This window comes from Lemur catta, chromosome 1 (assembly GCF_020740605.2).
Source record: "Lemur catta isolate mLemCat1 chromosome 1, mLemCat1.pri, whole genome shotgun sequence".
Classification (NCBI taxonomy): domain Eukaryota; kingdom Metazoa; phylum Chordata; class Mammalia; order Primates; family Lemuridae; genus Lemur; species Lemur catta.
The window spans coordinates 221259255-221272383 of record NC_059128.1 but is presented as its reverse complement, the minus strand read 5'-3'; the positions used below and the strand labels follow the sequence as shown (position 1 = coordinate 221272383).

General features: G+C 44.4%; 1 protein-coding gene across 1 annotated transcript in view; it reads left to right on the top strand.

The window, feature by feature from the left end:
- The window catches only part of LOC123630464 (kalirin-like), a 115005-nt gene that overhangs the window by 85168 nt on the left and 16708 nt on the right, over positions 1 to 13129 (top strand). The window contains exons 19-22 of the mRNA XM_045540112.1: positions 9142 to 9169; positions 9672 to 9843; positions 11439 to 11560; positions 12227 to 12358. Of these exons, the coding sequence (XP_045396068.1) occupies positions 9142 to 9169; positions 9672 to 9843; positions 11439 to 11560; positions 12227 to 12358 (454 nt within the window). The remainder of the gene's footprint in view (positions 1 to 9141; positions 9170 to 9671; positions 9844 to 11438; positions 11561 to 12226; positions 12359 to 13129) is intronic.

Sequence of the window (13129 nt, the reverse complement as noted above, 5' to 3'; positions counted from 1 at the left end):
GGACGTGGAAGATTGCGTGCCTTGTCCGAAAACTCGCTTTTCAGGTGATATGGCAGGAATGGCCTGGGCAGATTTCCTCCGGGAACTCAGCTGGAGTATCTACCCCTGGCTCTGGGAAGGGTTTGAGTGGCCAGAGCTGGCCCTTCTTTCTTGTTCCAAACCCACAATTCACCAACCCAGCTCCCACGTCTTCAAATCCAAAGAGCCTGCCTGCTGGCCCTCAGCTGCTCTGGCCTCCCGATCCCAGATTCAGAGCTTCACAGTGACCTGGCCAGACAAATGGAAGGGAAGTTTCACACCTCGGGTCAGGTGATCAACCTCCTGGCATCGCCAGTATGTTTCCACTGATTCCTTTTTCTGCATTTTATAAAAAATTTTTTTATGAAAAGAACTCTTTGGAGGAAACAAAAGTGAAGCATCACATTCCTCTCATTTTATTTTTACAAAATATTTTCTTTGTAATATATCTGATGGGTTTGGCTTGGAGACTCTCTCCTCCTGCCTAGCTTTGTTCTGACTCCCCATGCGACTGATTTATATTCCGCCACTGAGAGAAGGGAGCTGGGCTTAGCTGGTACTTCCCTCTCCTGGGAGAATTATGAGATCTTCCACTGCATATTCACTGCTATTATGCTTTTTGTTCCTCACAACCATCCTGTGAATTAAGTCGGGTGGGGTTTCTTACCCTCCAAGAGGAAGCAGCTTCACGGAAGCCAAGGTCATACAACCTTGGTGCTTTGAGAGGCCAAACTTAGTGTGATACAGAGGAAGTCTGCTTGCTAAGGCTCAGGCCCTCCCTTGATGCACTTCTTATAGGAGGAGAATTTCTTCATCAACAACTTTTTAATCCCTTGACTGTTGGGATAATGACTTGACTCACCCATGTCATTTCCCAGTGACTCAGGAGCCCGGCCACAGCTGCCGAGAAAGGAAGTCCAATTGCATGGGTTGGAAACGTCTGAATTGGCTTGTCAGGCCAACGCAGTCACTCAGCACACCCTCGGTCATGCATGTCCTGTGGCACCCTCACCCTAATCTGGAGGCCTAACCCATTGAGTTTATGCTGTACACTAATGAGACTGCAAGGTGCCACTGACCCGGCAGAACTGGCTCTCAGAGCCTGCTGTTGGAGGAGCAAAGGCCACTGTCCCTCTCCTCCACCCCTGTGCTGTCAAGGTTCACCTCAGGCTCACCCAGTGTGAGTCCCCTAGTCAGTTCAATCTAGCATAATTTGATTAACACAAGGCATTGCAGTATTATGGAGGGCCAACACATTATGTCAGATTGGGTCCCATGCTTAACCGTGCAGTGGAGGGAGGCAGGCATGATTAAATGCCTGTGTTGCATAGCAGATTTAAAACTTGCTCTAATAGAGCCATGGAGAGGGACTGATTAATTCTGCCTAGAGCCATTCATTCATTCAGTGGATATTTATGCACCCACTTAGGCACTGAGCTCACAACAGTAGTAGCTACTATGTAGCTGTCTTTCTTATGTAATTGGCTCTGTGCTGAGCTCCAACAGCATCATGACATCACTACTATTATCATTATTCCCATTTTACAGATAAGAAAACTGGAGCACAGTGAGGTGAGTTTCTCAAGGTTGTATATTCTTAGGCAGCCTGTCTCCCTGGAAGCCCATGAGTGTAGTCATTGATTCACATGATGGCAGTGTATGTGGTTGGATGGACTAACAGGATATGAAGTCTTGGAGATGGGGAAAGAGTAAGGAAAGAGCATGGGCAAAGGCCCTGAGGTGTGGAGGCTCCTAACACATTTTGAGAAGGTACATGGTCTGGGTCCCTGAGGGTAGGGATGTGGGGAGAGTTGTGGGAGATGAGCCTGGCAGATGGGTTGAGACCAGACTGCAAGGGCCTGGAGGGACTTGCTAGGAAGGTGAGAACAGTAGGTTTTTAAGCAGAGTCAGTATGATCTGTGCTTTAGGAAAGTAACTGGCACCTAGGTAAATAGTGGTGGGGTCAGGCAGGCCTGCTGGAAGTTAAAAAATACCGAGACTCTGACAGGGGAGAGAGATGAGAGCTAGTGAAAGGCTGCGGGGAGCAGGGGAGAGGCAGGAGTAAAAGCAGCTGAGTTAGCACAGGAGGCCACAGGGAAGGGCGTCAGGCCATGGCCATCCCCACATGGGGACTCAAAGGAGCCCGGCCTTCCACTCTCCCACATCCTCTGAGCAAATTTTAACCCATTGTGGCTCCAAAAACTCTAGGAGGTTGTTTCGCCCAGTAAAACAAGTTTGGGGGGTTGAGGTATAACTGGGGCCAAATCATTAAGGGATGGCACCCCAGAACACTCATCCATAAGGACTCTACCCAAAGTCAAGGTCTCAATGGCCAGGCTGAAAATGTGATTCATAAAAAGGAAGCTGTAACACCACCACAGCACCATCTGCAGAAGAAACTGCACCCCCAGTTTCTTCCTAACTGACTTCTAGGCTGCTGAGAGCGCCTGGAGACCAATGCATACACAGCAATGAACCCCCTTTTGGGGTCTTTTCCATCAACTATCTTGTGAAATAGGTGACAGATTTTTTTCATTATTGAGTTAAAAGTCATACTTTCACCCTTTTAATTTTTGAGGACCCTAAATGTTCTCTATCCAAAATACTGAGGGGTAAGAGAGAGGGATTTGGACTAGAAAAACCCATAAACAATGTGCTTGACACATGGACATATACAGAGATCTATACCTAACAATTAGTGATTATACATTTTTCTCAAAAACACATGGAACTTTTTAATAAAATTAACCATAGACCACTTATAAAATGAATACCAACAAAAACCAAGGAACCAATGTCATATAGACCCAACCACAATGCAATTCCATTAGAAATCAACAAAAAGATAATTTTTAGAAATCTCATACATTGGGAAATTTTAAAACATATTTCCATTATAATTGGGTCAAAGAAAAAAATCATAGTTGAAAAAAATTCTTAACTGAATTATAATGAAAATACTTGAGGAATAAGGAACAAGTTGAAAGAGACAATTCTATTGCTGTTTGGGATTGTGTTGCATTTATATGTTTTTATTACAGCTTGTTTTATGTTCCTTTAGAAATGAGTAGAGGTAGCAATATTTTTTAAAAATTTAGAAAATCATGTCTGGTTAGACCAGATTGAAAACATAAATGCTTTAAACCTCCAAACCAGAAATCATACCTAAATTCTTAGAAATTATTTTTCTTATATCTATTTTATTGCCACATCTCCTCATCTAAAACCCCTTGTCTTCCTGCTCTGAACACAGATTCACATGAAACAAGCAGGCAGGGAACGGAAAGAAGGAGCAGAATATAGAAATTTTGGTTCACTCAAGGTATCTCCGAGTTGGCTTTAGGACATTTGGTTTGAGTTTCTTTTGACCATTTTTATTCCTTCAGGATTTTCAATATGTAGCTCTGAACTATGTTTTGTGATTGGTGATGAGGAATTTGGAAAAAAAATGGGGTAGGGGTATTTTTTTTCTGGAGTCAGTTGACAACTAACTGGTTTTCTAGACAGAATTTCACCTTCACTCTTAAGTCTTAGAGTCAATCTTGGGCATTGACTGGCAAGAAAAACAGACCCGAGATTTCCTCAAAGCTCAGCTCATGTCACTCAGCGCTGGGTGATTTTACCTGTAACTCTTTATTCTTCCTTCACTGCCTTCCCGTTTTGAAGAAAAATCAAGAGAACAATTGGATTTCTCTCCAGAAGAAACCAAGTTGCTGATGGACCACATTGTGGTGGTTCTTGTTTCCCATCTGAGAGGCAGCACTACCGCCTGCCGCCCTCTGGTGGTCAAACAAAACCAGATTCCTAAGCAGTTCTTTCCCACGCTGTCCATACCAGCATCGTCCTCTTGGACTTGGCCCAGCATTTTCTTGTGTCGTCTCCCAGAGGCAGAACATGTGCATTTCACATGAACAGCGTCACCTTCCCCCACCGCCACCTCTGCTTCAGATGCCACCGCTCTCCTTCCCGTCTCCCACTCCACATTGACTCCCAACCTGTTTCCAAGGAAGGGAAACACTAGGTTTCAGGAAACATGTGCAGCTTATGATTAACCCCTCCAGTTCCAGGCCAATACCGCAGGTCCCTGCACGCACCAACAATGATCGCCAGACGAGGTGATCAGAGGATCTAAATTCTAGTCTCCTAGTTGCACAACCTCAGTTAATTGGATTCAATAAATATTTGATCCTCTGCCATGTGCGAGATGCTATGTTAAACTTGTGACTGAGGGTGCATAAAACATGGGAAAGTGTTGCTATCTCCCAAGGGTTCACAAGTCTGGTAGGGCAAATACACTGCAGGTCAGATGTTCAGACACACAGCAGCTCCTGGTCACAGCCACAGAGGTACTCGCCTCTAGGAGAGTGCAGAGGCGGAAGCTCACTACTGGCTAAATCTCAGACATTGACTGACCCCTGAGATTCCTGAGCAGGCACATTCCCAACCAGTGTAACTGGGAAAATATTCCAAGTTTATGGCGAGACATTTTCTCAGCCCTCTTCTCCCAAATTAGCATCCCACCACTTTAAATTTTCATTGATTTGACAAATATCAATGGAGCATATTTGTGCCAGGTATGTGCTAAGCTTAAAGAGAATAACAGTGAACAAAACAACATGGTCCTTGTCCTCATGTAGTCCACAGGGAGCCACAGACAAATACATAGGTAATTGGACTACTGTGTGAGAAGGGTGTCATGATCCTCTTCCAGTCCATACTCCGATTTGCATCAAAGTAGAAGCAGGAAAAATGAGGGAGGAATCTTCTATGGACGTAATCCAGAGTCAGAGTTAGAAAAGACATTAGTGTGGATCTTGCCCAGGCTCTTGGTCCTTGATGGAGCATTTTCAAGAGGAGGATGGGTAGAGATGGGAAGGAGCAGAGCTGAGCAGGTAGGCCTGTGGCTCGGCCGAGACCCTCCACTGCACTGGATGCTGTGCTGGGAAGAGCACTGGACTAAAATTCAAGAGCTTTCAGATCCAGTCCTCTGTCACTCTACGATCTCAACGCTTCGCTCCCCTATCTCATCGAGGGAATGGGGATAAATAACTGCTCTGCACTTCCTCCAGGGTTTTGGAGGAGCAAAAGAAGGAGTTTGTGAGTAGTTTATGCCAACTATATAATGCTACACAGATCAGTGATTCTTACCATTATCAGCAACACCTTGTGCCGAGCTGGGCTGTCCTCACCTGGGCCAGCCGAGAGGCAGAGAAATGAAGACTGCTGACTTGCACGAGTCCCTTCCAGGTGGTGAAGCAGCACTTACGCCCTTTTGGCAACCTTTGTTTCCAACGTCCCTGCTAAAGTTTACACCCACATTAGGAATATTTGCTCTTTCAACAGTGCATGTGTTTAATAATATACTTAACACAGTTGGGGTTATGTGACGAGAAAAAAGAATAAGGCCAGAAGTTCTCTAAGTAGCAGTTTGGGGTGTTTTCTTATAAAAGTACTGCCCCAGTGCAGGTTTATGAAGCCCTACTTAAAGGTCTGTAACGTGTGAGCCTGCGACTTGTCTCTTCCATTTTGTCATTAGCCTCTTCTGTGAGACTCCTGGCATGGACTCAATGCCTTGCTCCCTTGTGGATCCCCATCCTGATGGGAAACATATGCCATTGAACAAAGTTGGCAGCATTCTCCAGGTGTTTCTACCCTAGCATCCTGATTGAACGGGCGTGGGATGGGAGAGTGTAGTGCCCCATGTTTTATTAGAGGCTGGTCATTAACATTTGTCAGGCACTGCGCCAAATGCAGATGTCATTGAATTCTGTCTTCCCCACTAGTCTGTTGGCCCACTGAGGGAGTGAGCATGTCTGCCCCGCTCCCTGCCCAGTCATCACCACCAAGGGTCAGCTCAGTGAATCTTCATCAAATAAATTGAGCCCTTACGTCAAACAGCTCTTCTAGGTGGACATCATTATCCCCAATTTACAGATAAAACTGAGGCCGGAGTTGCCTAAGAATGTTGTCCAAGGAAAGAGAGCGTGTCTGGACACTACATGCTCTGTCTGCTCCCGAAGTTTACACTCTTCTGCGCAGCATGCTACTAAGCACCTCCGCTCTCAGAGGCTAAGGATTGTATTATTTTAAAATCAGTTCCCCAAAAGTTTGTATTCCATCTGTGTTTGCAAACGGGCTCTAGTTGAATATTATTAGTCATATACCCAGAACTAATTATTTTATAGATCTCTTGGTCCTATATTGAGATTTGATTTATGAAGCAGTCCTAAATTCTTGGGAGAACTGAAATGAGGTCAAAGGTCACATATTCATTCACCAACATGTATTAAATACCTATTAAGTGGCAGACCCTGGGCCAGTACCCTGAGATACAAAGGTAAATAACAAATAGTTCCTGTCCTTGAATAACTTCCAGTCTAACAGGTCTGATTATGCCTTCTATTCCTTTAAAAAAAAATTATTACAAAACTGAAACATGCTGACTGATGAATATGTGGAAAGCCCAGGTAAGAAAAGAAAGAAAACAAACCACCCAAAATTCAGATAATGTTTTATAAATCCTGAGGATAGGACCTATCTATGTCTTAGTATTTCTGTGCCAACAAAACTATACACAGGTCTTAAAGCAGAAGAGGAGCTCAGGCAATGTTTTTTGAATAGGGAGAAAGCCACCCTTAATACCACCACCCTGAGATCACCACTGCTAACATTTAGAAAATATTCTTAGCGTCCTTTTCTTCGACTGTCCAATGACTGACTCTGTTGTCATTCTCCCTGCCTTACCTAAGCCAGGTAGATAAATGCTTGGCCTCTCTAGCACCCCCTACAGGTGATGCAGTGCTGCTTGCCATGTTGACAGGTAGCTTATTTAATTGCTCAACTGGAGCAACACTTTACATCCCTCCCAGAGTCTTCTCAGCTAGAGGGGTCTCTTAGGCGTGGAAAAAGCTTTTACCAAACACCCCCATGCATTTCCTACCCCACCTCAGAAAGCCTCAGGGGCAGGAAGGTGGTTTATCCAAGATCAGTCCCCTTGGTAGAGGGGAACTTTCAGCAGCATCCTGCAAACCAGGCTTCATGTTGATTCACTTGAGGGAGCTTTCAAAACTCCTGATGTCTGGGTACCCCCCACACCAATTAAGACAGAGTTACTAAGCATGAGGCCCAGGCACTGGCCTGTTTGTATTTTTTTTTTTTTTTTTTTTTGAGACAGAGTCTTGCTCTGTCGCCCAGGCTAAAGTGCCATGGCATCAGCCTAGCTCACAGCAACCTCAAACTCCTGGGCTCAAGCGATCCTCCTGCCTCAGCCTCCTGAGTAGCTGGGACTACAGGCGCATACCATGAAGCCAGCTAATTTTTCTATTTTTAGTACAGACAGGGGTCTCACTCTTGCTCAGGCTGGTCTCGAACTCCTGACCTCAAGCAATCCTCCTGCCTCGGCCTCCCAGAGTGCTAGGATTATAGGCGTGAGCCACTGTGCCTGGATATTTTGTGTTTTTAAAGCTGCCCAGGTCAGGGATTGAGAATCACTGACTTAAAGGAAGGCAGGGCAGTGGTTTGACTGACTTTTGAGACTAGTAGAGGGCACTGCAGTGGCCAGAGTTGGGACAATCCAGCCTAGAACTTGGCATCACATGGGTTTTCTACAGCCCACTTCAGGAAAAACCTGGGTGGTGTAAGTGGACAATTGGTTTGCAAAGGGGAACCCAAAGAAGGACATAACATCTTTGTCCCAAAGCGCTCATATAGGTCCCCCTCTAAGGGAAGAACACACAGAAATCACACATGTTCACATAAGACATGGATAAATACAGGGAAATAAGCGTGAAGGCCCCAACTGGGCAATTTTGTAAGGCATGTGAGTTTTTCTGGCTTCCCTATAATGGAAAGAAGAGTTTTACCAAATAAACTATCAGAGATAAACCACTTTAATAATAGGCTGTTTAGCAGAAGGAAGATGATTAGAATTAGATAATCTTTATTTACTTACTGAGTACTTGTTATTTGTCAAGCATTGTGCTAGGTACTTGACTTACATGATTTCATTTAATCTTTGTGATAACACGCTGCACTAGATATTATTTATTATCGTTTTATAGTGGAGAAAATTGATGCTGATCAATTTTAAGTAATTAGCATACAATCACGTTAAACAAAGCAGATGACCTTAGCCTGACTCGAAAGTCCATGCTTTTTTACAGTGCCTGGCTTTATGACCTGGACTTGCATGCTTAGAGGTAATAAAAAAGATGGAGAAAAAAGTCAAAGTGACCACTTCTCAAGAAGGGGTAACTTTCCAGAATGGCTAGTCGGCTAGATGTTTTCCCTGCTGTGAAATCTAGGGTGTCCCAAAGCAGGTAGCATGGTGTATACAGAAAGCCCTAGCAGCTCCTCCGCGGAACCAGCCTTGTGACGGGACTTAGTCAGCTTAGTCACTTAGTCACTTATTCTCTGTTTTCTCACCTATGAAGCAGAAAGCGTTAGAATGGTTCAGACGGGCAGTGGTTTTCAAGTTGCCCTAGGCAGGACAGGAGGTCGTGCTGGGGACGGGATAGACAGACAGGACTTCTTATTTCCCCTTTCAACCAGAGAAAAAGTTCTGTATTTACCTTCTTAAAAAGAAGTTTCCCTTGCTTGGGGGTGGGGGAAAGAGTGGAGGGAGGACATTTGGAAGGAAACCACCAGGTTACTTAATGTCAAAGACACTTGCAGTTTGATAGGTCTCAGGTTCTCTGTTTTTGAAACTACAGGACACTGGGAAGAATCGTATCACCACCACATTGCTTGAGTGCATGTTGAGCAGGAGAGTGGGATTTTTGCATGTGAAGGGAGGAAGAGCAACTAAGGAGAGGAAGGACAGAGAGGACATCTGTGCTAGCAGGAGTCTGAGTCACAGTGAACCTGCCTGGCGCTGCACAGTGCCAGGCGGGAACGTGAACAGCCAGATTAGACAGAAGTCAGCCAAGTGCTGATAAAGCCAAGTGTTGATAAAGAGGGGTTCCGTCACTTCGATAGCAACACAGTCACAGCAAATCGAGAGGTGGGGCTCCAGGTCTCCCCTCCCTGGGTTGTCCTTCATTTTTACTCAATAGCGTACAAGTCTCTTGTTCTCTTTTAGTCATTTAGAATTCAAGCAATGTTCTCTTTCTTTGTGTTTTTCAGATTTTAAATCCAAATTTCATCCAAGAAGGTGAGTTAAAAAGTGGTAGAATTGGGAATGTGGCTAAATAAATTATAGTAAATCCAGCATTAAGGTAGAGCCTTTTAACAGTGGTGACGTGGTTCTTCTGTATTAATGGACAAGGACAGATGTTTGTGATAAATTGTTAGGTGAAAAGGACTACAACTTGCAATATGTATAATGTGATCCAGTTTTGGTAAGATACCTGTTTATATAAAGCCTCAAAGAATATATATATCATACCAGAATATTCATAGTTGTTATCTCTGGACTATGACATCATGGAGCTTTGTCTTTTTTTTTATTTTTGTTTATCTGTATTTCCTAATTTCTCTATAATATTTATTACTTTTAAATACTTATTAAAGGGACACAGATAACAGTGTTATGCTGAAGGTTACTGGAATCATTATACAGCCTGAGTGGGGAATGATAGTGTTGTTTGAAAAAAATGGCTGTTTTTTTCTAAATTTGTTCTGAGTGATATGAATGCATGTTGATTTGATCACAGTGGCCCCGGAGTTCCTTGTGCCCTTAGTGGATGTGACTTGTTTGCTTGGGGACACTGTGATACTACAGTGCAAGGTCTGTGGGCGGCCGAAGCCCACCATCACCTGGAAGGGTCCAGACCAGAACATCCTTGACACTGACAACAGCTCCGCCACATACACCGTCTCCTCTTGGTAAGCCGATGGCCCCAGCAGCACACCAACAGCACCTTAAAGCAGCACCGAGAGGCTAAATCTAGGATGTGGCTTCTGTTCTGGTTCATAGTCTTCCCGAGAGAAGAGCCCTGAAGCCTATTCTAGCTCTAACACTTGGCCTTGATTAGGAGAGAGAGTGAATAAAAAACCACAGCCTGAGCCGCTCACGCTGCAGCCCGATATCACCAGCCTGAAGTTCATGGTGGGCAGCAACAGTTTCACACGTTGCTGGGCACCACGTAGATGTACCTGGGACAACAGAACGCTTTGCAAAGACTGTGTTCTGGACCCACCTATGCAAATAAAGAAAAACATAAACCTTTATATAATATCTTAGGTCAAGCATGAGCCATACTTTTGAAAAGCTTTTACAGTCACTGCCTCACATTCCCCTATTAGATGCCATCTCCCTGTGGGTCTCTAAGGAATGCTCTAAGTCAGAAGTGATGAAAGCTCCAGACCTATAGGAATGTGGTCCCCAAATCTGGACATCTGGTGTTTTTTTGTGCCCCCAGGATACTGTGAAACAGTGATATATTTAATTCTTTACCTAAGAACAATTTTATTAGGAAAAAAATGATTCATTCCAAAATGTGCAGTAGAAAATCAAGTAGCATGCTTCTATACAAAAACACTGTTTAACAAAACTTGGTTGACTGCCTCCCAATCATTCTGTTAACATCTATTGTTACTAATTATGAACTTTATTGTGTATTACTGCTTACAGTGGACAAGCAGTAACAAGCCCTAAATGCTTAAGAAACATGTATGGAAGGAACACCTAGAATCAAGAAACGTTCACCCATTGACTTAATCTGTGTGCATGGGAAATGGAAAAAGACCATCATTCCTTGGTATTCCAGCAGAGACTCCCTGTCCAGATCATAAAATACCAGTGGGTCCAAGGAGCTTAGTGTGAGAGGCCATGTTTGTGAGGAGCAGCAGGGTGGACACAACCCTGGGGAGGGGCGGGGCTGACCATGACTTCTGTATTTAACCCTTTCAGAGCAGTTCTCTCCTCTTGGGATGTTCCTGGATCCCATACTGGGATGAGTGGGGAAGTCATCATTTAGGTGAAGGAATTTACCCTTTCTTAATTCACTTAATTATTTTGAGGGTCCCACATGTAGAATCTGAAATACCTGAACATTTTCATTCTTTAGTCTTTCCTTTTTTTTTGCACCATTCATTATTGATCTGTAAGACAGAATATATTCTAGGACAAGGTTACTAGTGGCAATAATACTAATAATACTGTGGACCAGTACTTGCATAGGACTTTATATATTTTAAACCATGTTCTAATTCTTATGTCATTTTATTCCTTATGCTATCTCTCATTTACAAGAAACTTGAGGGATGGGCATGGCCAAAATGTTTTCCCCAATCAGGAAGTGGGACTACAGAAAGGCGAGGCGATCACCCAGGGTGTGTAGGGAGATAACAGACAGGGACTAGACCTCGGGCCTAAAGCCTCTCAGCCCAGCACACCACGTGCCAACCCTCAGGGATTTTACCCATCAGCCAGCGGTCTCAGCACCCAAGTCTGAAGGGCATCCTTCTGGTGTCTCTAGTGACTCTGGGGAAATCACCCTGAAGATCTGCAACCTGATGCCCCAAGACAGTGGGATTTATACCTGCATTGCAACAAACGACCATGGGACCGTATCAACGTCTGCTACAGTTAAAGTGCAAGGTATAGTCTGTTTGTTAAGTAAACTTTTTAAAATACTTTTTTTAAACATTTTTTAATTGTAGTAAAACACACACAACATGAAATTTACCATCTTAACCATTTTTAAGTGTACAACTCAGCAACATTAAGTACATTCACATTTGTGTGCTAGCGTCACCACCATCCGTCACAGAACACTTTCATCTTCCCAGACTGAAACTCCCCTGTACCCATTAAACACCAACTCCCCATTCCTCCCTCCCACCTCCCCTGGCCCCCACCATTCTACTTTCTGTCTCTGTGAGCTTGTGTTAGCAAACACTATATGGGCTCCCTGAGACCTGGAGAAGAAAAGATCCATTGTGAAATTCCCAAAGTAAGTTCTAGCAAACAGAGAGAGAAAATCTTTGCTAAGAGCTGTCTGTGACCTACCACAAACCTACTGCATGGTTCCCTGACCAAGCTTGATCTCCAGTGTGCAGTGTCTAGCTAAGGAAGAGCTTCAGAAGGCCAGGCATGTCTCCAGATCTCCCTTGGGCCTGGAGAAAGGTATGCCACTTGGTGGAGAAGGACACAGGAAAAAATTGAGACACAGGTTAGGTAATATTTCGTAGATGACAATCTACCTTGGTGTAAAATGCCAAGTTCTGAAGAAATAGCACTTGACCCTAATTTTTGTCCCTGTAGGTGTTCCAGCAGCACCTAACCGCCCCATTGCCCAGGAGAGAAGCTGCACCTCTGTGATTCTGCGCTGGCTGCCCCCATCGAGCACGGGGAACTGCACGATTTCTGGGTACACCGTGGAGTACAGAGAGGAAGGTAGCTATCTCCTCCTGCTCTTGTTTTTCTGTTTTCTCTTCCTCTCGAGGAGCTCCTTCAGAGTTATTAGCCTATTAGCCTCCTCATCTTTCAGAAGCTGTTCCTTCTTATGTCTTCCAACTCAGCACGGAGGCCTCGGTGCCAGACTACAGCCGCCTTCTGACCTCAGATGTCAAGCAGCTGTTTTCACTAAGATGATGTAAACCCTCCTGACATGTTTATGACCCGGGACAGGTTTCAAAGTGCCTTCACGTGCATTTCTCTACTTAACATGCTCAATCACCTAGACAGGGATGATTGGGCCCACTTTATAGATGAGTAGGCCTAAAGAAACTTAAGAAAAACAAGGTTGGCTGGGCACAGCTGCTCACGCCTGTAATCTTAGCACTCTGGGAGGCCAAGGAGGGAGGATTGTGTGAGGCCAGGAGTTTGAGACCAGCCTGGGCAATATAGCAATACTCCATCTCTATAAAAAAATGTTTTAAAAATTAGTTGGGCATCATGCCCATAGTCCCAGCTACTCAGAAGGCTGAGGTAGGAGGACAGCTTGAGCCCAGGAGTTCGAGGTTGCAGTGGGCTATGATTGGGCCACTGTACTCCAGCCTGGGTGACAGGACCAGATTCTGTTTCTTAAAAAAAAGAAAAAGAAAGAAAGAAACACAAGGTTGTAGTTAGTAAGAGGCAGAGCCAGCAGTAAAACCCAGCTCTCTAGTTTGCTATTAATAATTAGTGATCTTTGTCCCAGAGAAATAACTAGGGTAGTGTGAGGAG